This window comes from Macadamia integrifolia, chromosome 10 (assembly GCF_013358625.1).
Source record: "Macadamia integrifolia cultivar HAES 741 chromosome 10, SCU_Mint_v3, whole genome shotgun sequence".
Taxonomy (NCBI): Eukaryota; Viridiplantae; Streptophyta; class Magnoliopsida; order Proteales; family Proteaceae; genus Macadamia; species Macadamia integrifolia.
Genome location: NC_056566.1, coordinates 4,849,576 through 4,865,340, shown reverse-complemented (window position 1 = coordinate 4,865,340; position 15,765 = coordinate 4,849,576). Strand labels below are relative to the sequence as shown.

At 43.2% G+C, this 15,765-nt stretch overlaps 1 protein-coding gene across 1 annotated transcript in view; it reads right to left on the bottom strand.

Annotated features, from left to right (window-relative positions):
• Window positions 1-14,526, bottom strand: part of LOC122091406 (la-related protein 6B) — a 103,731-nt gene extending 89,205 nt beyond the window's left edge. Inside the window, exon 1 of the mRNA XM_042661330.1 lies at window positions 13,784-14,526. Within this exon, the coding sequence (XP_042517264.1) occupies window positions 13,784-14,224 (441 nt within the window). The 5' untranslated portion in view covers window positions 14,225-14,526. The remainder of the gene's footprint in view (window positions 1-13,783) is intronic.
• Between the last annotated feature and the right edge of the window lie 1,239 nt (window positions 14,527-15,765).

The following is a 15,765-nucleotide window of genomic DNA, read 5'->3' as shown; positions in this document are numbered from 1 at the left end:
GCCCAAACAATGCTCTGATGTTCTTCTACCCATCTTCCCTTAGCCTCATCCAGGCGTTTCTTGATGCCTTGGAGGAGGGTCCTATTGGCGTTCTCGGTGAGGCTGTTTGTTTGAGGATACCCCACTACGGTCTTTCTATAGTCGATCTCCAGGTCGGTGCATAAGTGTTTGAAGCTTCTATTGTCGAACTGCTTACCATTGTCGATGATCAGCACGCGTGGGATCCCGAAGCGGAAGATAACAGTCGTTTTGAAAAACGCTGAGGTTTTTGCTTCCGTTATGGTAGCCAGTGCCTCGGCCTCTACCCATTTTGTGAGTAGTCAATCGCTACGATCACAAACTTGCATTGTCTAGCAGCAATGGAGAAGGGCCCCAGTACGTCCATTCCCCACATGGCGAAGGGTATCGGGCTTCCCAGGGTACTCAGCTTTGTTGCCAGCTGTCGGGGTACTGAAGCGAAGTATTGACCCTTCAAGCATTTCCTGACGTACTCAGCTGAGTCCTTCGTCATCCGCGGCCAGTAAAATCCTTAGCGTAAGATTTAATGGGCTAGGGCTCTTCCTCCAAGGTGCTGACCACAGATCCCCTCATGGACCTCCCTCATTGTGTACTCCGCCTCACTTTTCTCGAGACATTTGAGGAGTGGACTAACGAAGGACCTTCTGAGCAGTGATCCATCTTCCATCAACACAAACCTCAGTGCTCGGGTTTGTATCCTTTTAGCCTCCTTGCGGTCCGTCGGTCGTGCTCCGTCCTTAAGATAAGAGATAATGGGGGTCGTCCAACTCCTTTCTTCGTCTACTTGCATCATCTCTCGGGTGCTCAGGCTGGATTGAGGAACCACTTCAACGAACACTGGTGGGGCCAAGTCTGAGCATTGGGTGGTCGCCAATCTCGAGAGCATGTCTACTAGGGCATTCTCTGAGCGGGCAATCACCTTTATTTCTATGCTCTCGAAGGTTTTCAATAGGTCTTTTGCCCTCTTCATGTATTCTTCCATCCTATTTTCCCGAGCTTCATACTCCCCAGTTATTTGTCGTACGACCAACTATGAGTCACTGTGGATGGACAACCTTCGTGCTTCTAGCGATTTTGCCAGTCTGATCCCCGCTAGAAGGGCCTCGTATTCTGCTTTATTATTGGTTGCTTGGAAAGAGAAGCGAAGGGCAAATTGTATCTGGAAGCCACCTGGGCTGACCAGGATCTGCCCCACTTCCTTTCAAACCCGATGACCCATCTACGAACCAATTCCAGGTGCTCGGGGCTTCTTGGTCGGACACGCTATCAGTCTGCGGCGCGTGATTGTCCTGCTCCTGCTCGTCCCCCACCGTGCACTCGACTATGAAGTCGGCCAGCGCTTAAGCTTTGATCGCGGTTCGTGCATGGAATTTGATGTCGAACTCTCCCAGTTCGACTGCCCACCCGATAAGTCTTCCTAACGCATTAGTGCTTTGGAATATCTTCCTCAAAGGCTGGTCAGGCAGTACCATGATAGTATGAGCCTGAAAGTATGGTCGGAGCTTCCGCACTGCAACGATCAGAGAGTACGCCACCTTTTCCACCTTAGTGTACCTCCGTTCTGCGTCCGCCAAGACCTTACTCACGTAGTATATCGGTTTTTGGCGCCTGTCTTCCTCTTTTAACAAGACTACACTTAACGGCTACCAAGGAGACTCCCAAGTAGAGTTGCAGGTTGTCTCCTTTGGTGGGCTTCGTTAACAGAGGGGGAGAGGATAGGTACTTCTAGAGTTATTCGAAGGCGTCCTGGCAGCTCACCGTCCATTCGAACCTTTTGGCTCCTTTCAGAGTTTGGAACAATGGGAGGTACCTGTCACCTGCATTAGAAATGAAACAACCGAGGGCAGCCAGTCTCCCTGTCAGTTTTTGTACCTCTTTCACCGTTTTTGGTGGTGTCATCTCCAGGGTGGCCTGTATCTTATCAAGGTTGGCCTCTATCCCTCTGCTCGAGACCAGAAAAGCCAAGAATTTTCCTGAGGTTACTCCAAATGCGCACTTGGTTGGGTTAAGCTTCATATTGTATTTCCTCAGAATGTCGAATGCTTCCTCCAGATCGGTTACGTGGTCGAGTGCCTTCTTGCTTTTCACCAGCATGTCATCCACGTACACCTCCATGTTTCTTCCGATCATGGGCTTGAAAATCTGGTTGACCAGCCTTTGGTACGTTGCCCCCGCATTCTTAAGGCCAAAAGGCATGACCCTGTAGCAATACAATCCCTTGTCAGTGATGAACGCGGTCGTTGGTTGATCCCTTTGGGCCAAACTAATCTGATTGTATCTTGAGTAGGCGTCCATGAAGCTCATGAGGTCATGTCCTGCCGTAACATCTATGAGGAGGTCTATCATGGGCAGTGGATAATCGTCTTTAGGGCACGCCTTATTGAGATCAGTGAAGTCGACACACATACGCCATTTACCGCCCGACTTCCTCACCATCATTACGTTTGCCAACCAGTCCGGGTACCATATTTCTCTGATGAACCCGGCTTTTAGGAGCTTCTCTACCTCCTGCTCGACAGCTGCTTGCCTGTCCTGTGCAAATGTCCTTCTCTTCTGCTTTACTGGTCGGTGCGTTGGATCAAGGTTGAGGCGATGCTCGATAACCCTCCTATTAATGCCCGCCATATCTTCTGGTGACCACGCAAACAAGTCCACATTTCCCCATAGTAACTTCACAAGCTGCTCCCCTCCTTCAGATGACAATGATGCTCCGACCAGTAACTGTTTAGAGGTGTAGGCCTCAGAAAGGGTTATTGGCACCAATTCTTCCGCAGGCTCTCCCCTTTGGATCTCTTTCTCAGGTCGCTAGTCTATCTCAACCACTAGCATGTCTTTTTGCTTTTTAGTGTCCTTCAGGGTGTTGAGGTAACATTTTCTTAACTCGTGCTGGTCGCCCCGGCACTCCCCAACTCCCTTCTCTGTAGGAATTTTCATCTTCAGATGGTAGGTCAACACCACTACCCTGAGGTTATTGAGGGCCAGCCTGCCCAAAATAACGTTGTAAGCTGAAGGGGTGTCAACCACCAAGAAGTTCACCATACCTGACTTCTGCAGCTTGCCGGTGCCTGCTCCCCTATCCTCAATTCCCTTCTCTGTGGGATCTAGAGTTGTTTAATTTGGTGTATCCCTCGTAAGCCTTTTAGCCCTGCTCCCCTATCCTCAGCTCTAGGGCGTTTATGTTAATAGCCTCGATCTCCCTCATCCCTAGCAAGATTCTTTTGTCGATCAACCAAGGTGGTCGTGCTCGGGCCTCCCGTGGTCAACTCCTCAGCGTTACTATATCTTCAGATCTTGTCCTTTAGTTGGGCCAAAGTTTCGGGTTCGGACTTTGAGAGGGAGAACTTTAAGCTTTTCTCCTGGATCCCACTTTTAAAAGCCAGGAAATCCATGGTCGGTTCGAGGTCCCTGACCTCCAACATTTCCAGATTGAACTTTCTTATGAATTGGCGGAGTCACCTAGTTGCTGCTTTACGTCCATGAGGTCTGATGAGGTCTTACGGCGTCCCTTGCTCCCTATGAAGTAGTCTAGGAACTTCCTGCTCAGTTGCTTGAAGTCGCGAATAATCCCTGGCTCCAGACATGAGAACCAGGTTGTGGCCAAGCCTTAGAGAGATGCTGGGAACACCCTGCATAGGACCGCTTCAGTGGCCCCTTAAATGGTCATGATCGAACGATATGCACGGAGGTGCACCCATGGATCCCTCGTTCCATCATAGAGTTGAAACGTAAGCATTTTGAAGCTCGCTGGCAATGGGATCCACATGATTTCCTCAGAGAGTGGACTTTCACCAAACGTTTCGAGGTCCTCCACCTCTCACTTTTTCACCTTTCTCCATCTTCTCGACCTTCTCCCGTAACTCCTTGAGCTGCTGCTCTAAGAGTGTCTCAGGTAGGTCAGCTTGACCATACGGGGGTTGCTCTTGTTCGGACCTCCCAGTTCTGGCTCTACGCCGAGGCCTCGCATTCCTAGCAGTTCTCCTACGAGGAGATCGTTCTGGTCCATCTCCCTGAGACTGATTGACGTGACTGCCATGGTCAGCTCCTTCATCTCCCCATGCTTTAGTGGAGATTGCGCTTCACTGGGGTGGTCGAAATGACCCCTACGACAAGGGCTTTCCTCTATAGAGCTGGATATGCTAGCCGCGGACTTTTCTGAGACCTCCTTCAGATAGCCACGCTGACCAGGCGGGTCAGTGCGTGGTCGTTTGCCGAAATTTCTTGAAGTTTCATGGACCAACCATACCAGGTCCTAGACCTGCTTCCGCAGAATGTCGAACTGCTCTGCTGTTACGGGAGATGGCGGCACCATTTCAAGGTTCGAGCGAGCTGGCACGGAGATGTTTGCTGCATCGTCGATAGCCGGGTCCTACTCTTCTCCTATCGCTTCTCCTCGGTCTCCCGGTAGATGGGAGGCTGCAGGTTGTCCCCCTTTCTTCAAGTAGGTCATGGTCGTCTTCGTCATTCTCTCAATCTCACTGAGTGAAAGGATGGCTTATCGTAAAGATTCCCACGGACGGCGCCACTATTGCTGCATGTTTCCGTCACACGTCCACCTGCAGAAACCAGGTCAAAAACTTGCCCGGAGGAGGCTCCGAGACCATGCTATGATGCTAAAATTAGTCTTAGCAGATTGGTCGGATAGAATGCTTTGTGAGAGATTGAGAGCTTACCTTCTTTCCCGGCTCCCCCTACCTTATATAGAGCGTGCAAGCCTCCTATTGGCCAAAGATCATAAACAATTGTTTCTTCCTCATAGGGGATCTTTTCTCGGCGTGGCTGATTGTAACGGCTAACTCGGCCCAAGCTAAAGACAAAACTGTTAACTTAACTATGGTAAAAACCCTCATAACGGCTAACTCGACCCAGGCTAAGGACAAAAGCCGTTATCCTAACCACGGTGAAAACCATCCAATGGTTAACTCGACCACGGTCAGCCTCGTGGTCGAGTGTCTTGAGGATCAAGCAAATAGGCGATCCTGTCCTGGTCCTTCATGGTCTCGGAAGAGGTCCGGGGGTTGGCGGAATTAGGTTCGACCTGTCCACCCTGGCCCTAGTGGTTTCGGGACCGACTACCAGACCATTGACCAGTCAACGGTTCTGTGGTATATCACCTCCCTAGGGAGGTCAGAGGTATATGTAATTCGTCCTTTTATGTTAGTGATTCAATATATGTGGGAAGAACTCTCTCTCTCTCTCCATACAATTGCACTCATCTCTCTCTTCTCTCTCATCTTCTTCCTCCTTCCCCTCTACTTCTGTCTTCTTCTCTCTACTTTGATCCTGCTTATTTCTAACTTAGTTTCAGATCTTAGATTTGAGAGTCGACCAAGAACCTTAAAACATATGCTCTCTAGCTTCGGAACCCAACAATGATTGAGGGTTCCAGATCCAGAGTAGGGAAAAATTTGTACACATCAAAGTGATGAATCATACACACTATAAAAGTTGTTGGTGAAGATGGAAGCAATTCATGCTCCATACATGAAGAACTCAACCTGGTTTACAATTCCGTGAATAGTACCCAGATTTCTGGAACATCCATTGTTCTCCCTCATCAGGGCTTTGTTGGAGCTAGGACCTGGCCCAGTGGAGTCGCACTACACCCCCTTTTATGCCCCCCAAAAGTTTGGTTGCAAAGAAGAAAAGCCCAAGGTTTGTAACTCCCAGATATGGTTCAACATCTCGCCGAGATCTCGAAAATTTTGAGTTTTTTTTTTACAGAGTTGAGATGTGCTACAAATTACAGTTTTTTTACAGAGTTGAGATGTGCTACAAATTACAGAAAGGTAATCATCTCGGTTGAAATCTCGATATCTCGGCCAAACGGTACCATTTCGACAAGATACCGAAATGATACCAACTAAGGCTTATAAATACTCAAGCTCCTTAAGGGGAGTTGAAATTTCGACTCAACTCGATTATCTCGGCGAAATTCGACTCCTTGCATTTGAACACAATCACTCCATTGTCCACTAATTTTCCACATCATCACATCTATTGCCTTGAAGATCACTCCAAGTTGAAGATCTATACATTTAAAGCTTTAGAAAGGTAAACCACCTTCCCCAAAACCATTTTTTTTTTAAATAGTAACATAAATACATGTGGGCTAGATTTTTTTATATGTTAAACACTAGAGCCGATCTATGACCTCAAGGAGTCAAAATTTTTATTTTGGTTCATAAATATTTTTTTTATTTTTCTGGTTTAAAAAATACATTTCCATCAACATAAAATGTATTTTTTTTTTTTTTCCATCATACTAGGTGTGGAATCCAGCCAGGCTGTCATAGTTCTTTCCAGTAGACAGTCATTATGATCAGTGTTGTATAAATAATAATTTTTGGGGCTTGGGATATTGCAATTTCGAACTTTGAGATTTAAGGGGAAGTCGCTCAGTTGATGACTTTAGTTGGGACTTGGGAGTTAGGGAGTTGCATAGTATATTATTCTAATACTCTATATATTAGTTATTTAATGTTGATGTATGTTTTGATCATAGATTAGATGCATTATTTACTTGTTTTACTATCATATTATATCATGTTCTAGCCATATTTCATAAAATCTCCAGAACAGTTCAACAGTTGCTGCCAAACAAGGGTGCATCTCTAAAACACTGCCATGTTCTAATATTTTTTTCAAATTTAAGTTCTAAGCATGTTTATTAACCTTAAAACAAGCTCCCCACCAAGTTTCGACCACCAAAACATTCAACGAATCATTAAAAAAAAAAATACCCAACTCGCCAAGATCTCGCCGAGATTTCGGCATTTCGGTGGTTCAAACACGAAAACGAAACGAGATTTCAAACCTTGCTCCCAGATCTGGTTTTTTTTCTTGTTTATTTCTCATTTGAGGTCGGTTGGAGTTGGAATCAAGTTCTTTGGAGTCACCCTAGAGTCTATTCTCCAGGCTCAGTTGGTAATATCTCCATATAACTAACTATATATCTCCTCAACTCCAAAGTTTTGCTACCCAATTTTACCGTCATTATCTGGACTGTTGGGCGTTTTTACTGTTTGGGATGATGTTGTTGAGTTAATAGCTAGTTGTTGCTGATGAGTTATACTATTTGAAGCTTGCAATGATGTAGATACGCACCCACGGAACGATCCATACCCATCTGGTATCCAGGAAAAGATAAACCGGATACATATTTGATTATTTGATCTAGTAGGATTTTAGTTGTTGATTTTATTAAGGAGATAATATCTTTAGTTTTTTTATTCTATTTATTTTTGGAAAGTTGCATACGTAGGACATAGAGTTGGTTTAGGATTTCTTTTTCCTTTTGAGTTAGTTTCCTCTTAAGATTTCTTTCCATGTTAGTTTTTTAATTTCATATTTATATGCTTGTAACCGATTAAGAAAGATAGACTGAAGAATGAAGTTATGAGTTGATATTGTGGTGTGTGCCTGTGGGCTGAGCGTGTGCGATTCCCCTCTCCCCCTCCCCCCTCTTCTTTGTGCGACTCCTCTCCCTCCCTAGCAAATCTGAATTTTCTTAGGGATTTCTTCCCTTTCCCTACCGGCCCTCCATCAAATGGTATCAGAGCCGAAGGATCCAATTCCTTCCTCCACTCAACCTCCCTTCTTCCCCCTAGGTGTGTTCTAACCCTTATTCTCCTTCCCATCCTATTTCTATTCTCTGCGAGAACTCTCTGTTGCAAAACAGAGAAATCGAACCAGAACCCCAACCTCTACCTTTGAATTCCAATCACAACCCCACCGCTCTCCCATACAGCAGCCTCGATCACCCTTTTCTCTAGAATACTGCCAGCAAAAAAAAAACAAGAGAACTCCCACAGCAAACCCTCACCGCACCTCTCTGTCCCCTGTGTTACCTTCGATCGAAACCCTTCTTCTAGGGTTCCAGATTGTGAAAAAAAAAAAGGCAGCAGCAGAAGAAGAAGAATGAGAGACTTAGAACAGAAGAAAAGGGAAGAGAAATCATACCTGGTTCGACCCTCTTGCTGCAGATCACTTCTTCAGCTGAAGTCACTGCCTCATATTGGTTCCATTCTCGGTAGAAGGTTGCAAACACCAGTGCCTCCTACTTGGTTTGCACTCGACCTCTTCCCACAACAGCTGGAATCGACCTCCTTGAAACTGACTTCCACCATTGAGTCTTTTAACCTTCTGCTGTACCCCAGGAGAATCGCTTTTGCTGGAATCCCGTGGTCTCTCCATGAACGAACTCCCTGAGCTGCCCTCTCTTTTTTGTCAGTAGATTAACCCCACATACTTTCTTATTCTTTCTTCCTTTAATCTCTTGTGATTTACCAGCAATACGCCTCCCTCCCCATATTATCTTGGTTGTGTCATCTTTTTAACTCACTTCCAAGTTTACCCTTACCATATCAATCCCCTTTATGCCTTTTGTTTCTATTTGAATTTCTAATATTACAATTGTGCCACTCAATAAAAAACTTCTATTTATTTACCATTCTGCCAATCACCTTGCTTTGAGTATCCAACCACAGTGATTGAAAAAAAAAAAACAAACAAACCTGGCTGATGGATTTAGATATTTTATTGGACATACATCAACAAATGCAATTGATACGAGAGAAGCTTGATGAGATTCAATGACACCGCAAGGACATCAAGCCCAAGCATTGGTCACATCTAATTGTATATACTCTACCTTCAACTATGTGATCTCAGCCATTGAGCAACAAGTGGATGAGCCAAAAGACGGACCACCAATCATGGAAGAAAAGATGGTGTTGTTGGAATTGAAAATCCACTCGTGGAAAAATTTAAATCAATTGATCTCTTTAGTGAACCGATTGATTTTATTTTTCCAAGTCACTATTTCACCAATGAACTTCATGTCATGGATTTTATAGCATTTGATCGTGGTTCCGATTGTGACTTCATATATGTAAGGATGGATATTGATCGATTGGGATTTCTTATTCCATTTGAGTTAGTTTCATCTTAGGATTTCTTTCCATGTTAGGGTTTTTAAATTTCCTATTTATATGCTTGTAACCGATTGAGAAAGATAGACTGAAGAACTAAGTTATGAGTTGATATTGTGGTGTGTCTGCTGGCTGAGTGTGTGCAATTCCTTCCCCCCCCCCCCTTTCTTTGTGCGGCTCCTCTCCCTCCCCTACAACCTCTTGAGTTTTCTCGAGGATTTTTTCCTTTACCCTGCCAGCCCTTCCTGATGCAATACTCATTTCATTAGAGATCTTGTTGGTTACTTATCTCTGGAATGCTGGTTCTGATGTTCTTTGATTGACTCGAGCTTCCTTGGCGGGGAAGGAATTTCTTTTTTGGGCAGAGTCTGTACTCCCTATTTGGCTTGGGTATCATCCCCATTTTTTACGTATGTTCCTAAATTATGTCAAATGTCAGAGGAAGACGCCAAGGGCCACCCCGAGGGGATGACAAAGATAGATTCAGATGTGACCACTGTGGCCTGTGGGAAACCTGGGCACACTATAGAGAGATGTTGGGTGCTTCATGGCCATAGATATGCTGTTCTTTAGTTCAAGTTTCGATTGGCACAGCTGATGGGGAATTTCGAGCTGATTTTCAGGGGTTTGAGTCACCTCTAAGCTGGCTTCCTTTGATCTAGATCTGAGAACCAATCAACAGGAAACAGGAGTTCAGCTTGCCTCCTCTTTATCTTGGAATGATCATCCAGCAGAGAAGCAGTAACCAGCAACCGTGAATAGTCAATCAGGGAAAGAAACAGGAAAAGAAGAAAAAGAAGAGAATAGAGGAAGGGAAGGAAGATCAAATTAGTAAGAGATACTCGCAAGTTAAAGCAGCCATGGCTTCAAAAAAGTAAAAAAAAAAAAAAAAAAATTCATTCAATTCTCTCTTCAATCGTTAGGTACAATAAGAGTATTAAGGACTCAAAAACAATCCTACTCCTACCCCTATTCTGAAACTGAAACAAACTAAGAATCCATCTTAAAAATAGAAATAAAAATCCAACTCTAATAATGGAAATAAGATCTAAATAAAAGTTGAATCTCTCAACTAACTTGATCAACTTCTAGTTCTAAAAAAAAAGGAATTAATTAAATAAATAAATTCAAAAGTAACAGTAAGTAGCCCAGTGCCCAATTTCATCACGCAGAGTTCATTCACAGATCCGGCGTCAATTTAAGCCTCAGCCGAGCAGAGATGATGACGAAGAGGAGTGGTTGCATTCCTCAAATGGCACTCTCACACCTTCCCTAACTCAGTGCCATGATGATGATGGTGGTGATGGTGATAATGATCATGATCATGATCATGATGGTGGTGGTGGTGGTGGTGATGGTTATGATGGTGATAATTAATAGCCTTAGACAAGGACTAGATGATACCAGATTCAGAACAAGCGCCAGAGCCTATCAGATTCACAGGGGAGACTCAGGTTGATTATGCCGCACAGGATGAGGATCACAATGAGCGTACGGGGAGAGGCTGCATTCGAGGTCCACACAGGCAATTCAGACCTGAGGAGGCGGCAGCTAGGATGGGCATGGATGTATCGAGCTTGTCTAGCACACTAAAGAGATGAGCTTAGGTGAGAGTAGAGATTTGAGCATTGGCATGAACCATCCTTCATAGGAGCGAGTCCTAGTCCAGCACAAAATGCTGATTGTGGCTTTAAGAGTGTCGGTCCAGCTGTTGGGTATGGTGGATATGGTGGTGGGCCATCCTTCAAGACACCGGTTCGGCATTTGGAGGTTATGGTGGCTATGGGGGTGGCTGTGGTGGATCTTCTAGTTCATTCCCCAACACTAAGTATGGGGGTGGTCAAGTGGTGGGCCATCTTTCGTCGACAACATCTTCTCATATCCATGCCAACAATTTGTGTTGGCTCCAATTAGTTTCAATCTCAGTGGACCGTTCCCTAGGTTGGGATACCTCCGATACGTTGATGATGGGGCTTACTAATGGGCAATAATGGATTATCAAAACAATTGAGCCCAAAATATGTCATGGAATACATGTGGCGCATTCCAAGGAGCAGCTACAATTTATTCAATCATACACAGCTCGTGGAATGGGCCCGCCAAGATACTCCACGTGGAATTGAGTGGTGAGTGTTGTATGGCTGTTTTTACATTCTAAAGTATGTTTTGATTGTTGTAATCGCTTATTTTCATTTCCAACAGCTAAACTATAAGTAGACTTACACTTATAATAGGGCTAGTGTACCACAACATTTAGTGTAACCTAGCAAACTTGGGTCGAAACCACAAGTACCATTTTGAGTGGTTTTTTTGGAAAACTAATTCATGGAATGTGTAATATAGGTAGGCACACCGCCCATGTGCGGTAAGCTAGTGGGCAACACCAATGGGTGCAGAGGATGGAGCATCATACAAGAGGGGCAGGGAGGTCATTTCAAAGGGGCAACAAAGAGATAAACACACTAACACAAAGGGTGCTAGCTTACGGTACACCATCAATGTGCCTTTTCCCAATGTTTAGAAAAAAAAAAAACACTTCCTAGGTTTCGAGTTTGGCCCAAAATAACATCAGGTTTCAACCGAAGGACAAGGTCAAACCCAGCCTCAAAACTGAGATTTGGAACCTTGATTGTATTATATCTTCATATTTATAGACTAGCTTTGATCCTAACCTCCTAAATTGAGTAACTACCAACTGAGTAAATTTCCTAAGAACTTCATGAACTAGGAAAGGAGACTAAATCCACTAAACTGAACAAAATAAAAACCAAATCTAAATCTAGTATAGAATATGTAACCCCACCCCCATGGGCTTATAAAGTTGGCCTATTTACAATGTAAACCCCTTAATTGCTGGCCCAACATCCATACTAATACTAAGAATCCATGTGGCCCAATCCATGTCTTAAGTAAGCTTAATTTTATTTAACTAAGTCCCGACTCCACTAGTCAGAAATCCAAGCCTCCTATGGGGAGGTATGTACTTTCCCACCGGCCTCTTAATCCCACCTCCAACCTTTGTTACTTGCCTATGACACATTGTATGCCAAACGTATTTCTATGCCCTTCTAATGATAAGTTGTCACTTATTTTCTGGGGAAGCACCCTTACATTTATAAAGTTTGATTTTATCCAATCATGGATATGAGAATGAATTTGGCAATGACTTCCTCAGTTTGATCTGATGTGATGCACTTACCATACAACAACAGCAACAACAACAACTCAGCCTTATCCCAACTAAATGGAGTCAGTTACATAGATCATTGCAAAGACAAAATAAGAATCATAAAAGAAAAAAGAAAAGAACACAAACAATAACAACTCATACAAATCCCACCTAAATGGGGTCTCCAATCAGCTCTTTTTAAGGTCATAAATGGGACAAGACCTAAACTATGCATGTTTTTCCTCACTCTACAGTCATTTTAGGCCTACCCTTAGCTCTTTTAGTTCCTTCAATCTGAATTAGATTATAACTCCTTACCGGTGCATCCCAAGGCCTCCATACAATAATGGTCATGCCACCTCAAACGACTTTCTAAAGCTTATCATGAAGTAGGTAACTCACAAATCAGCTCTAAAATTTGGTTGCACTTACCATACAAATAATAATTTTTCAATGCAATCCTAATCCTCAAAGAAATAAAGCTTGCAAAAGTAGCTTCTTTTCGCCACACAAATCGGGCAGTAAAGAGGGCTGAAAGTTACCACGTAGGAACAGGATACTAAAGAAACATGTGGATACACTTCTGTGACGCCAAATATTAGTAACAAATACCATTCACCAAAAAAATCTCTCTTTCTTTTTTCTTTTTCTTTTTTTTTTTTTCTTTTAAATAAATCATAGAAATGAATGAGATTTCTCACCAGAATCCTTTCCGACTATCACTCTTCTTCCCCTCCCCTCACCCTGTCACAATCCCATCAAAATTTGCATTCCCTTCAACCTCAAATAATTTCCCTCTTCTAGTAATACTAGAATCAGAATGCTCTCTTTTCTATACCTTGACCCTCGTCTAGTTATCCAAACTCCATCCTTTGTCCCTTGCTTGTAGAGTATCAATTGTCAATGATTCTATCTTAGTCTCTCACAGATTATAAGAACTTTCCCCATAATTATTAATCATAAGGGGGGCTCAATGAACTTCAAGTCTTCATACCAATAAATGAGGCAAATTTCTACATCATCTAGTTATTTCTTATGTTAATGCTTCCATCTTGACGTTTAGTTACTGCCCAAGTTCTTTAATTTTGATTGATAATTAAGCACCTCTTGCCTTTAGATATTTACTTAATCACCACAATCCTGAGTCGAAAATCCAAAATTTGAGATAAATACCAAAGATCGAAGTACCATATATGAAATTGCATTGGTTACTTACCATTACAAATGTAACTTGCTGCTAAAACCTGCTTCAAATTCAAACCAAGAAAAGCATACCCAAGAGTTTATTTGGACCTTATTAGAGCGCACTCAAAAATCGTTTCAAGTTCGTAACAGAACCCCATGAAAGAGGGGGGGGGGGTGGTCAAACAATTTGTTCCAACCAGCCCACACAATTTACACGGAGTAACCAAAAAGAAAGAATCTTGGCATGGTACACAAGCTGTCTTCAAAGAGAAATAGGAAGAGCAAGAACATTGAGTTCACTTGTCTACCCGCGGAAGAGCAAGAACATCGAGTTCATTCATCTACCCGCTCGATCAAACGTTCAATTAATAAATACCATGCGATCCCCCATAAAGTCAATTAATAAAGAATAAATAAATAAGATTCTGAACAGAATTGAACAAAAAGATAATGAAGAACAAGTTGAAGTAGAATCACTGACCTGGTTCAAAATCTTCTGAGTGGCTTCCTCTGACAGCCCATTTCTGTTATCAAGGGCAGGATCCGGATCGGGCGGAGCATGAGATTGAAGACTCTCCTGTTCTCCAAACCCACCAAAGTACTGATATTGAACATGATTGTTAAGCGCAACGTGGTTGTGCATCTGAACATGAAATGGAGAATTCGGTGAAGGAAAGACGTGCATCGGACCAGGTCCATGAGGAATCACCAGCCGCGGCTTCTGCTGCTGCTGCTGCAGATCAACCCGATTCGTCTTCCGAGGAACAAATTCAGGAGCCTCTGCATTAAGCCGACTGAGAGAGACGCTACGGGAGAGCGAAGGATCAGAAGAGATGGCATCCGACGAAGAAGATAGATCACCGATTCCATCGTCCAGAACTACTGAAGATCGTAGGGTTTCAGCGAGGGTTTCGTGAGCCATTATTGACAGAATTATAAGGTTTTTTCTTTTTTCTTTTTTTTTTTTTTTTAAGTGGGGTGGGGGAGGGGTAAGGCTCTAGAGGTTTCCGAGAGGACGAAGAGTGAAGTGACGATGATTTTGGCTTTGATCCTACTGAGTGCTGACAACCGAGAGTGAGAACCAGTAGTGCGGATAAAATGTAGAGAGCTTCTCGGGAAGAGGAGACGCTTTGGAGGATTATCTATAGGTAAGAGATGGGAAAAGATACGACTCTCAGACGACGAGCGAGGACATGTGTGTAATCAATTTGTATACCTTCCCGTAGTATACCCATATCTAAATATATAGTACGGCCCACCTAAAATTAGATGCAAGAATCACGAATACTAGCTCAGCCTAGTGGTAGCAACTTCCACTTAAAAAGTAGGCACTCATGAGAGGAAGTTGTAGGATTGAATCTTATCGTTGTGGGTGTCAATTTCAGGCCCGCGTCGAAAGGTCTGATCAAATCGGACATGTTTATGGCCAGACCTAGACTGGCCCAATTAATAAACCTATCGTTTATAAACAGGTTGTACATGGTGCAATCACCTAGCCCCGACCCTTTTTAATACTACTTATATTTTTAAATTTTTTTTAATACTATTTGTATATAGTGCTAAGGCTATGTGATATGCACAGTTGAGATAGTGGTAATTGTTATCTGAACATTCATCTTTTTTAGGCATTTTTAATTGATTTTGGATTTACTAGACTTGGGTTGCATAGGCATAGTTTAATTGATTTGAGTTTCATGGGTTAAAGACCGAGTACTTTAGTAACTTAACTGCTTTGCCTATCTTTGGCTTAATCCATTAACTATGGGATCTTTCTTTACTATACCCATCTTCGCCTCATTTTATTGGTATTCATTTTCAAGTACATTTAAGAGACCAATTTTAAAGATGCCACGTTTAAAGTCTGTTTAAAGTTAAATAGGTCTATAGCCCTATTAAAGCCCGTTTATGGCGGCCTGATTATCAATCGTACCATGCCCAGGCTAGCTAAGCCTGTGCTAAACGAGCATTCAAGGTGCAGCCTTAGAAATTGACCGAGCCTGACTAGGCCTGACCGAGACTGGCCCATCCCAACTAATTGACACCCCTACTTGTCGTATCCATGTGTGTATGAGTAGGTGGCCCTACTAGTGCCTAGCATAATTGGCCCTTGAATCGAGCTTAGTATGATAGAGTAGCAAAAATAAATAAATATTAGGAGCAAGAATCCTTTTGGCTAGTTATCAAAAAAAAGCATTTTGGCTATTTCTTTTGAATTCGTCGAGGAGTCAATCGGTTGGTTTGGTTCGTGTTGAATCAATTTCGGTGTGGGAATGGTGAAACCAAAACCAAACCAATAAGGAAATTTTGGTTGATTTGGTTTTGGTTTGGCTTCGGTTTCTTGTATCGGGTTGGTTTTTATTTTTAGTCTAATTAGGGTTCAATTTTCTATACACACTTATACAAAACTATGCAAATTGTGGTTTTTTCATGAATTATGGGTTGTTTATGGTTTCTTACCGGTTT